Source organism: Colias eurytheme, chromosome 6 (assembly GCF_061535395.1).
Source record: "Colias eurytheme isolate Ceu_HAF_F1 chromosome 6, ilColEury1 Martin Lab GWU primary, whole genome shotgun sequence".
Lineage (NCBI taxonomy): Eukaryota > Metazoa > Arthropoda > Insecta > Lepidoptera > Pieridae > Colias > Colias eurytheme.
In genome coordinates this window covers 948,764-961,311 of record NC_142985.1, presented here as the reverse complement: position 1 = coordinate 961,311, position 12,548 = coordinate 948,764, and the positions used below count along the sequence as shown (strand labels likewise).

Sequence of the window (12,548 nt, the reverse complement as noted above, 5' to 3'; positions counted from 1 at the left end):
TACATGCTGTTTTTAGGTGTACAATAAATAATAGTATCAATTAATACAGCGTCTTAATGGTCGCTTTTATTATTATTTGGGCTCTTTATTATAGACCTTTATGCTAAAATGATGCTTTTGACAATTACATTTCAAAATACTTAAAATGTCCCCAGATCGGCGAGCTCCTCCTATCCCACGCGGGTTCCGACGAGCTAAAGATCTGCGACTTCGGTCTATCCCGGAGGATCCATCTCAACCAGCACTCATCCCTGAACTACGGGATGCCGGAGTTCGTTGCCCCGGAAGTGGCCAGTGGGGAGGGGGTCGCGTTTCCGGCGGATATGTGGAGTGTGGGGGTCATTACGTACATCCTGTTGAGTGGAAGGTCGCCGTTCAGGGGAGCTAATGATATGGAGACCTTGATGAGGGTTAGGGAAGGGAAGTGGGAGTGGTGAGTATTGCAAACTTTTGAACGTATTGAAATATTTTGTGTGTGTTTTTTTTTTTGTGATCTGTAAAATTATAATTGGTCATAATTGTAGGCGAATCACAAAAAATAGTTATAACTAGTGAAATAATTTGAAATTTTCAAATTCAAATGATTTATTGTAATTAAAATAAGTATCGCAATTAATTGACATAGTAAAACATCCCAATTACCATAAATATGGACATGAATAGTATTGTGAATCAACATTGGAATCCAAACATACGGCTTAAGTTCTGGTATATTATATTATTTGCTAGAATTTATGTTTCCTAATTCTTCAACTAATTTAATATTTAGAAAATCTGAACGACGTTATTCACAGTCGAGTTTTCCTAATGCAACAAGGTTTACTACTACCCCAATTATTATTATTATCTTATTTATTTGATACTACCCCAATCATACATACAGACCAAGCTACACTTTCTCCAGCATCAATAAACCAATTATTATATTATCCTAATTTCTTCTTTAACAATTACGCTAATTAATTGATTTCCTCAGGTACGACGAAGAATGGTGGTCCAGATTCAGCCTCGAATCTCGAGACTTCATCTCAAAGCTGTTAGTACTGAACTGGCGCGAACGACTCGACGTGGACTCTGCGCTTGCGCATCCCTGGCTTAGTTTCGCTGATAAGATATATAGGGATGAATATGTTATATCTACTGATAGATTGAGGGGATATTATAATTCGTATAAGTGAGTTTTTTTTTTTTTCAGAAGTATTTAAGGTTAGGGTATACAGGGTGAAATTTTGTAATGTAGATGGCAATGACATTATGAGCATAACGAGGAAGTACTCTTATACTGTTGATGGATTTTTTTTTTACTTCGCGGAAATATTCCATTTTATTTAAAAGAATACTTAAAAATGCATTCAAATATTTCCAAAAACATCTGGCAAGTAGGTAAACCTACGATACTTTTGTTACACTTGTATAGTTATTGCATCGTTCGTTAGAATCTTTACCAACTTTTACTATTTAACATATTTCATATTATTTCAAATCAGTCAGTTATGTGTGTCAAATTTCATGAAAAATCGGTTCAGCAGTTTTTGCGTGAAAGAACAAACAAACAAACTTTCGCATTTATAATATTGGTAGGATTTTTACAGTAATTTAAGTTCAAAAATAATCCAAATTCCCAGGGAATGGACAAGCAACGCATCCTGCCGCACGTGGTTCCGTCGCCGGCCGCTGGAGGGCGCCTTCACACACCCATCCAAGATGGTCTACCCGCCTGGGGAGATATACACGCCTGAGGGTAAGATTTGTAACTTTTTATTGTTGATAGAAGGATTTTTTGAAGTGAAAACTTCTTTAGCGCCGTTGAGCACTTTTTCTGTAATAGGTATAAAATCTTAAACTCGCGTCAGGACACGTGACCTGATCGAAAAAGCGTAAGACGGATGGATATCAAACATGCTCAACGTTAATAATCAAGTTTTCACTTCTGCCGGCACTCCCGGAGTGCAACCCGTTTTTTATTTATAAATAGCCTAAAAGGTGTGCAGGATTGTTTTTGTCGTTGATAGAATGAGTTTTTCTTTTTATTGAAAGCCTAAGAGGTGTTTAGGATTGGCATAAAGTCAAATTCACTAAGAAAACATTTTCGATCCGGCTTGAAGGACCAATAGTAATTTATTTGTATTGTTGATATAGGATAAAATTTTGGAAACTCTTGTGTGCAAATTAAACTTTACAATTCACAAAAACTTTTTACGCAAGATACGTTTAAAATAGTCTATAAACTGAAAGTTTCAGAAACTGCAAATTAGCTTCGAAATTAAATTGGCATAAAAAATCCTAAATTATTATTTTTATACTTTTATTGTTATTTTTCCTACTGTGTTAATGGTAAAGGTTTTAAATATGTGTAGTTCGATTAACTAGTTTTCATTCTTTCTTTCTATAACGATTTCATAACTATAAAACATTTTATTCCCCCCAGGCACGCCCGACCGTGACAGTATGCCGCACGACCGCAAGCCGGCCCCGTGGGACAATCAGTTCAAGCAGTGGGACCATCCTGATTGGGAGGTGTCCGCTAAATCTGAGAGCCAGTAAGTTATTAGTCTTGTACAAGATATTTATTCTGAAAATAAGAAATAATTATGTCGTAACTGACCCTTAAATGTAAGCATCAGCATAATATCATCAGCATATTAAAATTTTTCTCAAAATATTTTTACTACTATGTTATAGTTACTGACAGTAATTTACCAGATACCGATGCATCTTCTATATTCATTACATATTAGTACGAAACACTGCAACGCCGTTCAAACCTACAGAACGAAATTACATCTGTAACCCGATTTTATCATTGGTACATATGTAGATAGTATTATAATTCTGTGTTTGTAGCCCAAAATAGCGAATAGTGCGCTAAATTGCACATATTATATCCAATTTATCTGATCTTTGCCCTTTTTCCACTTATACAATAATAACCATAATAAATAATACAAAATCTCTTTCCAGCTACCAAAACGGTCCGGACACGTATCTGCTCCAACTCCGCGACACTCAGTTCCCGGTGCGTCTCCGCGAGTACATGAAGGTGGCCTGCAACCGCTCGCCTGCTTACAACCTTAGTGTACATGATGCGTATGATCCTAGGGTATGTGGTTGAATCAATATTAAATCGTATTTTTAACAAATTCTGCTCGAAGGATCAGTGGTCCTTCGAGCCGGATTTGTTGTATGAATTGAGAATATTTTAGGTATGACTTGGTTTTTAAAGTTTTGCATGTCAGTTAGTATGTTCTTGTTTAGTTATGTACGAAAATTTTTTTTTTAAATACTGTTAAAAACTGTTTCAGTCACAACACTAAATTATTAATTATATAAATTGCAATTAAATACATATTCTGTGTTAATTTACATGAGTTGTAAGTATTGTAAAGTAACTTCACACATCTTACCCGCTAAAAATATTCATGACATTTTCGTTAATAATTATACATTTTATTATTGCAGACACCAATCATCCGCGAGCGTCGTCGCTTCACAGACGTTATGGACGAAGAAATAGATGACGAAAGGAAAGAGAGAATCAACAATTACGGCACCGAGAGCTATACCATTCGCCGGCTCAGGCACGAGCTCGGAACCAGACTCGACAGCTACGCTGAAGCTCAAGCCTTCATGGAGTCCAAAAAAGATGGCCACCTACCATTCTTCAGAGAGAAACCCCAAGTTCTACCCATAAGAGAAGGAGAACCAGCTCAACTCTCTTGCTATGCGGTTGGCGACCCTAAACCTATAATCCAATGGTTCAAAAACGACATGGTCATAGCCGAAGGACAACGCATCAAAATCGTTGAAGACGACCAAGGCAGGTCCACGCTTACCTTCGACCCAGCGATGCATCACGATATTGGTTTCTACAAGGTCGTAGCGAGGAACAAAGTGGGACAAACCGTCGCAAGAACAAGAATCGTCGAAGCCACGACTCCTGATGCTCCTGACAGTCCTACAGCCACAGAAGTGTCCGACACAGAAGTACTTCTCAGGTGGAAGCAACCGAAGTATGACGGTAACTCGCCCGTAGTGTGCTACAGTCTGCAATACAAAGAAGGAGATAGTGTCGAATGGAAAACCGTAGCCGAGAACATTGACCACGAATTCTTCGTCATTAGAGACCTTGTTCCAAACACTAGCTATCAATTTAGACTCTCATCTCGTAACAGAATTGGTTGGAGCGACAAAGGAATACCAACTAACTTGGTAAAGACCAAAGAATCTGGTGCGCAGAAGGTCCAAGTCACGAAAGCGATGAAACACTTGCAGCAAATGACTGAATCTGGCCAGGAAATCGTTCTAGATGAAGATAGGCCAAAATTAGATTACGGAACAGAAGAGAACCCGCCAGAATGGGGAACAGCTGATGCCTTCACGGAAAGATACAGTTTTGTATCCGAACTATGGCGAGGAAAGTTCTCGATCGTCGTCAAAGGAATAGACAAGAAAGACGACAGCGTGGTCGTCGCGAAGATTCTAGAAAGTCGACCGGAAACGGAAGTCCAGATTCAAAGGGAGTTCGAATGTCTGCGTCGCTTGAGACACGAGAGGATATCCAACTTATTAGCGGCCTACCATACCCCTGGTACCCCTGTAGCTGCGTTAATTCTAGAGAAGTTACAAGGCGCGGATATATTAACCTATTTGTCGAGTCGTCATGAATACACGGAGCAAATGGTAGCGACAATAATCACTCAGGTTTTGGACGGGTTACAGTACTTGCACTGGCGAGGTTACTGTCACTTGGACTTGCAGCCTGATAACGTGGTGATGGCGTCTGTAAGGTCGATACAGGTGAAGCTGGTTGATTTCGGCTCAGCGCATAAAGTGACTAAGCTCGGTACTAGTGTGCCGCAAGTTGGTGATTTAGAATATAAAGGTTAGTATACAGATTTATTATAATGTTATTTCATTTCTATGTTATCTTAAAATATCCTATAATAGTAAATAATGTCTAATTTGATTAAACGCCAGTTACAGTTAAAATTGAAAATAAAATTTTTACACTTTCTCCCTTTCCTTTTTTCGAATCGTTCTAATCTTACGAAACTGTGGTCTTTTTTGTTTGTAATCAATTTTGAAAATCCTTGTGACCAGTAAATTATGTATTGTGTTAACAACATAGAAGAGCCTATTTTAAATAGTTTTACTCTTGTGAAACACTTAAGATTTAGTCGTATATTGTACATTCCTCTTCAAAAAACAGGATCTTCAAGATTATCCATATAATATATTTATTACAGCACCAGAAATAATAAACGACGAGCCAGCGTACCCACAGACAGACATATGGTCGGTGGGAGTCCTAGCGTATATCTTACTGTCGGGTGTTTCGCCCTTCCGGGGCTCCGACGACGCGGAAACCAAACAGAACATATCCTTTGTGAGATACCGCTTCGAGCATTTGTATAAGGAAATCACTCAGGTAAGACATTGAGAAATGTATTTTATTTTTAGGGATAATAGTCATGATTTTTTGTATTTTTTTAAATGAGTGCAGAAAAGAGAAAAATATATATATATATATATATATATATATAATTAATATATATATAGTGCTATAGCCTAATAATTGTAAATTGAACTTCTCTTAATTCATTTTTGAGTAGGCCATTTTCTAATGATGCTTTAAACTTTAAAACATAGATAATGAAAAAAAGGAATAGAAGACGAGAAGAGTACTACTTATTACTTTTTTCTTAATAAAATATGAATTAATTTAACGAAAAATAATAATAGTGTTTTTGAAATTGGTAAAGTGGTACAAATAAAATTGGAGAAACTAAAGCATATAATTATAGTAACATTAATTATTTATTTCTTTTTGGCAGGAAGCGACCCGTTTCCTAATGTTCGTGTTCAAGAAGGTCCCACTGAAGCGTCCGACCGCAGAGGAGTGCCCCGAGCACCGCTGGCTGCACCACACCGACTTCATGCACAGGAAACGGGAACGCGCTGTGTTCCTCGGGAACCGCCTTAAGGTGGGGACTGATTATACTGATGGTGTTGTAGAAACACTTAAATGTACAATGCATTTTTATATCCAAAGTGTAATATAGCCGATTTTTTGTGTCAAAAGTTAAACTAAATATGCCCAATCTGGTGTGATGTGAAAACATAGTGATACACACTTATAGGACTCGAATTTATACATACAACTTGTGTTTCGGGATTAGTATAGATAAAGAGGAAATCGTTTGGTCAAATGGAGAGTAAATAATCGAATTTTAACTGAGTGATATCACCTCATACAGCTTTAAGCTTATTATTCTAGTCGACTTATGATAAAAGATAAGATAAACTAGATTTTCTAATTCTTTATTATATTTAAACATCACTTCATTAACTCTGTACAGTAATAATTTTTATCAATAAGCCGAAAAAAGCGACGGTACAGTCTTCCTTCGTTCTGAAATAAATCTTTAATCCATACTTTTTTGTGTACAGGAGTTCTCAGAAGCATACCACGAGCGCAAGTCCCGCGAAGCATCAGAAGCCGACTCCATCACAGCGGCCTTCGGTAACATCGCACCGCGACACCTCACTCGCTCCAATAGCATACAAGACGAATTGCAGACTAACTTCTCGGCGCAATAACAGATCGAATATCATCTAATATTCAAAATTTTCCTAAATTGTTTGGATATTTTATACAAACGGTTTTGAAAAATAGTGAATAGATTATACTTTTAATGTCATATACGTCAAGTACAAAATGAACGCACCCTTAGTGGCTGTCAATGTCAAAATAATTTTTTGACATCGTTTTTTCAAATTACTCGAACATCGACATTTTTCACGTTTTTAATTTATTCTTCATTATTCATGTAATAAGACTTAACGTAGTTATTTGTAAATACACTAACTATTTATACGAACTTGTTGGAACTTGTTTAAAATATACAATTTTACATTGTTGGAATTTTTTATTTATTTTACAATTGAATTGACTGAAAACTTACGCACCACGTAACCGCGACACTCGATATCTAGTCAAGATAATAATTTTGTTACGAAATAATTAATTGTTAAGTATTTATTGTATACTTTTTCTATTTATACAAGTTAAACTTCAGTATTATTGAAGTTAATAAAGTACCTATTAATCTTATATGGTAGTTTTATTTCTTACTATTTTCCAACTCCCTTCCCTTTCTGATAAATTCATAAAACTACTGGTCAATCAATTAAGAATTTACAAGTTAATAGATTTGTACTCGCAAAGTGATAAATAGTTATAGTTATAGTTATATATTCTTTATTGCACACAAATTTTTAATTTTACAGTACAAGGATATCAGAAGCAATTGGCGGCTTTATTGCTAAATAAAATAAATCAAAGATATACAAGCGCCATCTAGTATAATTAAAATATTACGTTAAAATAGCTCCTAATTATTTCTCATTTTTACTTGGCACTTAAGTAAATAAATCCACAAACTGTGGTATAATAAAATTAATGTAGAAAGGCAATAAAATAATGAGCTGAAAGAAGTTAAGATATAGATTTATATAGACGTATCTAACTTTTCAACTAGGGCCGTACGGAAGTCGTAGGGCGTAGAGCTTAGTTCTCAGATACATATAATATCTTAACGTCTTAGGTATATTATGTCGATTCATAAAATCTAACGTCTGTTATTAGCTTTCAACTTTAGTGTTGATCTTGTAAGAAATATTGTGTGATGCTGAACCATTCGAAAATCATAACAATAGAGTCCGTGTAATTCGGGATATTACTGTACAGTAAAACTAAATGTTGTTGTGAAATAGGTGTAAAATACATCTTTTCCATATATAGACCGGGAGATACTGACACAAAATTTCGAGTCATTTGTAACATGATGGCGGTTCTACAGGGTTCTTAGTACGCAATGACAAAAAGAAAAATGATGGTGTGAACGCTGGTACTGGCGGCTTAGTCGCGTGGGCGTTAGTCAAACTCGTCGGAAAATAGCGAAAGTCAAACGATTTGTAACAGTATGGCACTTATTTTTCCTGTAAGTTTGAGGATCAACGAATATAAATACAAAATTTCAAAGATCTAGGTGTTGGAAATCTTCACTTATATAAATTAATAATAAATTTATTTTTCAAGTATGACAGCACTTTTTCCCCCTACTAGAAGTATGGCAAATATAATAATGGTCACATTTTATCAAATACTCTCCAAAAAGCCAAATGCAATACTGGTACAAAAAGATAGGCGAAATAAAAAAATTTTGCAGATTTTCGGCGGTATGGCGACCATTTGGAATCGTCCGAAAAGTATGGCATGGCGATTTTCGTAAATGGCTGCACGACGATGGTTACCTGTGCAAAAGTTAGCTTGGTAAATTTGTAATGGTTGAATAATTGTTTTTTTTAAATCAACACATTCGCGTCGGTATGGCGGGCTGTAAGTCATACCGGAAAAGTATGGCATGACACTACCGCCTACTTCTTTTTTATGGGCTATCGGTAAATTCTAAAATTTTTGTGTTACAAATCGTTTGACTTTCGCTATTTTTCCGACGAGTTCGACTAACGCCCACGCGACTAACCCACCGGTACCAGCGTTCACACCATCATTTTTCTTTTTGTCATTGCGTACTAAGACCCCTGTAGAACCGCCATCCTGTTACAAATGACTCGAAATTTTGTGTCAGTATCTCCCGGTCTAATAGGCCAGTAGAAATCGACACTAAAAAACCCTAAATTCGCAAAGCACGATGTAGATCTGAATTTTCGGTATGTTGTTTGGATCAGTTAGGGTGATGTAAATCCCAATTTGCAACTTCGAAAAAGTTGTGCTCGCTGCGCACCACGTGATAAACTGCGAAAATTTTGGACTTTTTTCACTTTTTGCTCTAAAAGTCATAAACTATGCGTTTCCGACAAGTATCATTCAGTACATAAATTAAGGTTATTAAATTTGCAACAATTTAAGCCTAATTACAGCTCTCTAAACCTCATAACGACTAAACTGTGGCCATTCGAAGATGGTTCATTTTTCCCGAAATATTGAAATTTTTAGTTTTGCTCCCGTTTGAAGCAAAATATTGGCAAAAACCGCTCGTTCTATGGGAAGTTCGTATAATAAAGTTGTAGTGCATTTAATTTTCTTTCATTAGAGCATAGAACAAAGTCTGTGAGACAAATAGTTCACTCACAATATCTGAAAAACAAAAAGAAGGTAGAAATAGATTTTTAAAGAATTGAAACTGAGGGCATATAAAATCATAAAAAGGATAATACTTTTTCATTTGCAGGATAGGTAATTAACAAAATTACAAAGCTAATTAAATTTGCAACAATTTAAGCCTAATTACAGCTCTCTAAATCTTATAGCGATTAAACTGTGGCCATTCGAAGATGGTTCATTTTTCCCGAAATATTGAAATTTTTAGTTTTGCTCCCGTTTGAAGCAAAATATTGGCAAAAACCGCTCGTTCTATGGGAAGTTCGTATAATAAAGTTGTAGTGCATTTAATTTTCTTTCATTAGAGCATAGAACAAAGTCTGTGAGACAAATAGTTCACTCACAATATCTGAAAAACAAAAAGAAGGTAGAAATAGATTTTTAAAGAATTGAAACTGAGGGCATATAAAAGCATAAAAAGGATAATACTTTTTCATTTGCAGGATAAGTAAAAACTAAAAAACAAAATTACAAGATTTGGGAAAGTAGGAAAAAATTAAATGTTTAACTAAGAAGCTGCACTCGCCAAAGTGATTCTGGAGGTGTGTTTTGACAGTTCTGATGTCAGGTTTGTATTCGCCTTTGATTTGTTGTGCTCTATTAAAAGAAAATTAAATTTTCTACAACTTTATTTTATGACCTTCTCATAGAACGAGCGGTTTTGCCAATATTTTGGTTCAAACGGGAGCAAAACTAAAAATTTGAAAATTTCGGGAAAAACGGACTATCTTTGAAAAGCCACTGCTTAGTTGTTATAAGGTTTAGAGAGCTGCGGTTAGGCTTAAATTGTTGCAAATTTAATTAGCTTTGTAATTTTGTTAATTACCTATGCTGCAAATGAAAAAGTATTATCCTTTTTATGATTTTATATGCCCTCAGTTTCAATTCTTTAAAAATCTATTTCTACCTTCTTTTTGTTTTTCAGATATTGTGAGTGAACTATTTGCCTCACAGACTTTGTTCTATGCTCTAATGAAAGAAAATTAAATGCACTACAACTTTATTATACGACTTTCTCATAGAACGAGCGGTTTTTGCCAATATTTTGCTTCAAACGGGAGCAAAACTAAAAATTTCAATATTTCGGGAAAAATGAACCATCTTCGAATGGCCACAGTTTAATCGCTATAAGATTTAGAGAGCTGTAATTAGGATTAAATTGTTGCAAATTTAATTAGCTTTGTAATTTTGTTAATTACCTATCCTGCAAATGAAAAAGTATTATCCTTTTTATGATTTTATATGCCCTCAGTTTCAATTCTTTAAAAATCTATTTCTACCTTCTTTTTGTTTTTCAGATATTGTGAGTGAACTATTTGTCTCACAGACTTTGTTCTATGCTCTAATGAAAGAAAATTAAATGCACTACAACTTTATTATACGAACTTACCATAGAACGAGCGGTTTTTGCCAATATTTTGCTTCAAACGGGAGCAAAACTAAAAATTTCAATATTTCGGGAAAAATGAACCATCTTCGAATGGCCACAGTTTAGTCGCTATAAGATTTAGAGAGCTGTAATTAGGCTTAAATTGTTGCAAATTTAATTAGCTTTGTAATTTTGTTAATTACCTATCCTGCAAATGAAAAAGTATTATCCTTTTTATGATTTTATATGCCCTCAGTTTCAATTCTTTAAAAATCTATTTCTACCTTCTTTTTGTTTTTCAGATATTGTGAGTGAACTATTTGTCTCACAGACTTTGTTCTATGCTCTAATGAAAGAAAATTAAATGCACTACAACTTTATTATACGAACTTCCCATAGAACGAGCGGTTTTTGCCAATATTTTGCTTCAAACGGGAGCAAAACTAAAAATTTCAATATTTCGGGAAAAATGAACCATCTTCGAATGGCCACAGTTTAGTCGTTATGAGGTTTAGAGAGCTGTAATTAGGCTTAAATTGTTGCAAATTTAATAACCTTAATTTATGTACTGAATGATACTTGTCGGAAACGCATAGTTTATGACTTTTAGAGCAAAAAGTGAAAAAAGTCCAAAATTTTCGCAGTTTATCACGTGGTGCGCAGCGAGCACAACTTTTTCGAAGTTGCAAATTGGGATTTACATCACCCTAACTGATCCAAACAACATACCAAAAATTCAGATCTACATCGTGCTTTGCGAATTTAATGTTAATTTCCACTGGCCTAATACTTCATTATGTATTAAATACTGACTGGTGACAGTCGTAGCTCGATAGGTGGAATAAAACTAATCCACACCCCGGACACTCCATACAAAATTATCGTTTTGACAGTCATATGGTACGGGAGCTATTAACGTTGAAAAAGAAGTCATTTTAGTATAGCTGGTTTTTTGATATATTGTTCCTCTAGCTATTTCGGTTAGAGTCCGCGCAGTCTGGCTGGCCGGAGTGGTTGCGTTCAGTAGTGCGCATCTTATCTGCACAGGAAATTATCCTTAATTTAAAGTCATTTTTTAACGCGTAATTTTTAAACTTTTGCCTTTAGATAGATCCATCAATCATAATTGTTTTATTGCAAGACGTTTTTTTCGTTGTAAAATAGGTGCCAGACGCAATTTTTAATTTCGTTTTTATAAAAAATTCAAATTATTTTAGAATGTCTGTAAATTTCATATTATGTTCTTCAAACATAATATAATCTAAAATTAATTAGCCAGACGCTAATTCGATTGTTAAGTATTAAATATGTACAAATAAAAACGTAGTGAAAGTAGGTAAGTATAACAATTTGATGATTGTGTATATGGAGAGATAGTTTAAAGTGCAAGAGAGATAGAAAGGGTCGGCCGCGAAAATTAAATAACAATAAAAAATAACTTCTTTTTTTCGAAAATATACCTAAGATGCATAGAAATTGAATTGTTCCTACTCTAGGATTCCCTGTGTTGTGGGAACAAGTACCTTCCATTGGTACATTTACGGGCTTCGCCCGCGTTTTCAAAGAAAAACCCGCATAGTTCCCGTTCCCGTGGGATTTCCGGGATAAAACCTAGCCTATGCTGCCGTGATAACTAAGAATGCAGTAATCGCAAAATGGCGGTTTTGAGATAAACGCGGGAAAGACATTTTTACATATTTGAGGAGGATGTTTATATTGTATAGCCCTTGAAATCTATCAATAAAATTGGAAAAAATACAAGTTTTACAAAGATAATTATCTTATATTTCATAAATTAGTATATCCATTAATAATGCGTATTATTGCGTTTAGGTTTAGCATCAGGCCATGTGAAAATCACATGATACTAAGTCTAAATACAGTACTTGCGCTCATTACTGCATTATGTTCTAGCGCATGTTGATTACTGCGTTATTGTTTAGTATTTAATACAGGTTTTTAATGTCCGGGGCTAAGTAGATGTACACATAATAT

At 35.1% G+C, this 12,548-nt stretch overlaps 1 protein-coding gene across 1 annotated transcript in view; it reads left to right on the top strand.

Annotated features, from left to right (window-relative positions):
* Nucleotides 1-6,665, top strand: part of Obsc (Obscurin) — an 81,686-nt gene extending 75,021 nt beyond the window's left edge. Inside the window, exons 51-59 of the mRNA XM_090102396.1 lie at nt 156-433; nt 977-1,174; nt 1,626-1,741; nt 2,429-2,540; nt 2,962-3,100; nt 3,460-4,882; nt 5,247-5,428; nt 5,835-5,984; nt 6,451-6,665. Coding sequence (XP_089958522.1) covers nt 156-433; nt 977-1,174; nt 1,626-1,741; nt 2,429-2,540; nt 2,962-3,100; nt 3,460-4,882; nt 5,247-5,428; nt 5,835-5,984; nt 6,451-6,600 — 2,748 coding nt within the window. The 3' untranslated portion in view covers nt 6,601-6,665. The remainder of the gene's footprint in view (nt 1-155; nt 434-976; nt 1,175-1,625; nt 1,742-2,428; nt 2,541-2,961; nt 3,101-3,459; nt 4,883-5,246; nt 5,429-5,834; nt 5,985-6,450) is intronic.
* The last annotated feature ends 5,883 nt before the right edge of the window (nt 6,666-12,548 follow it).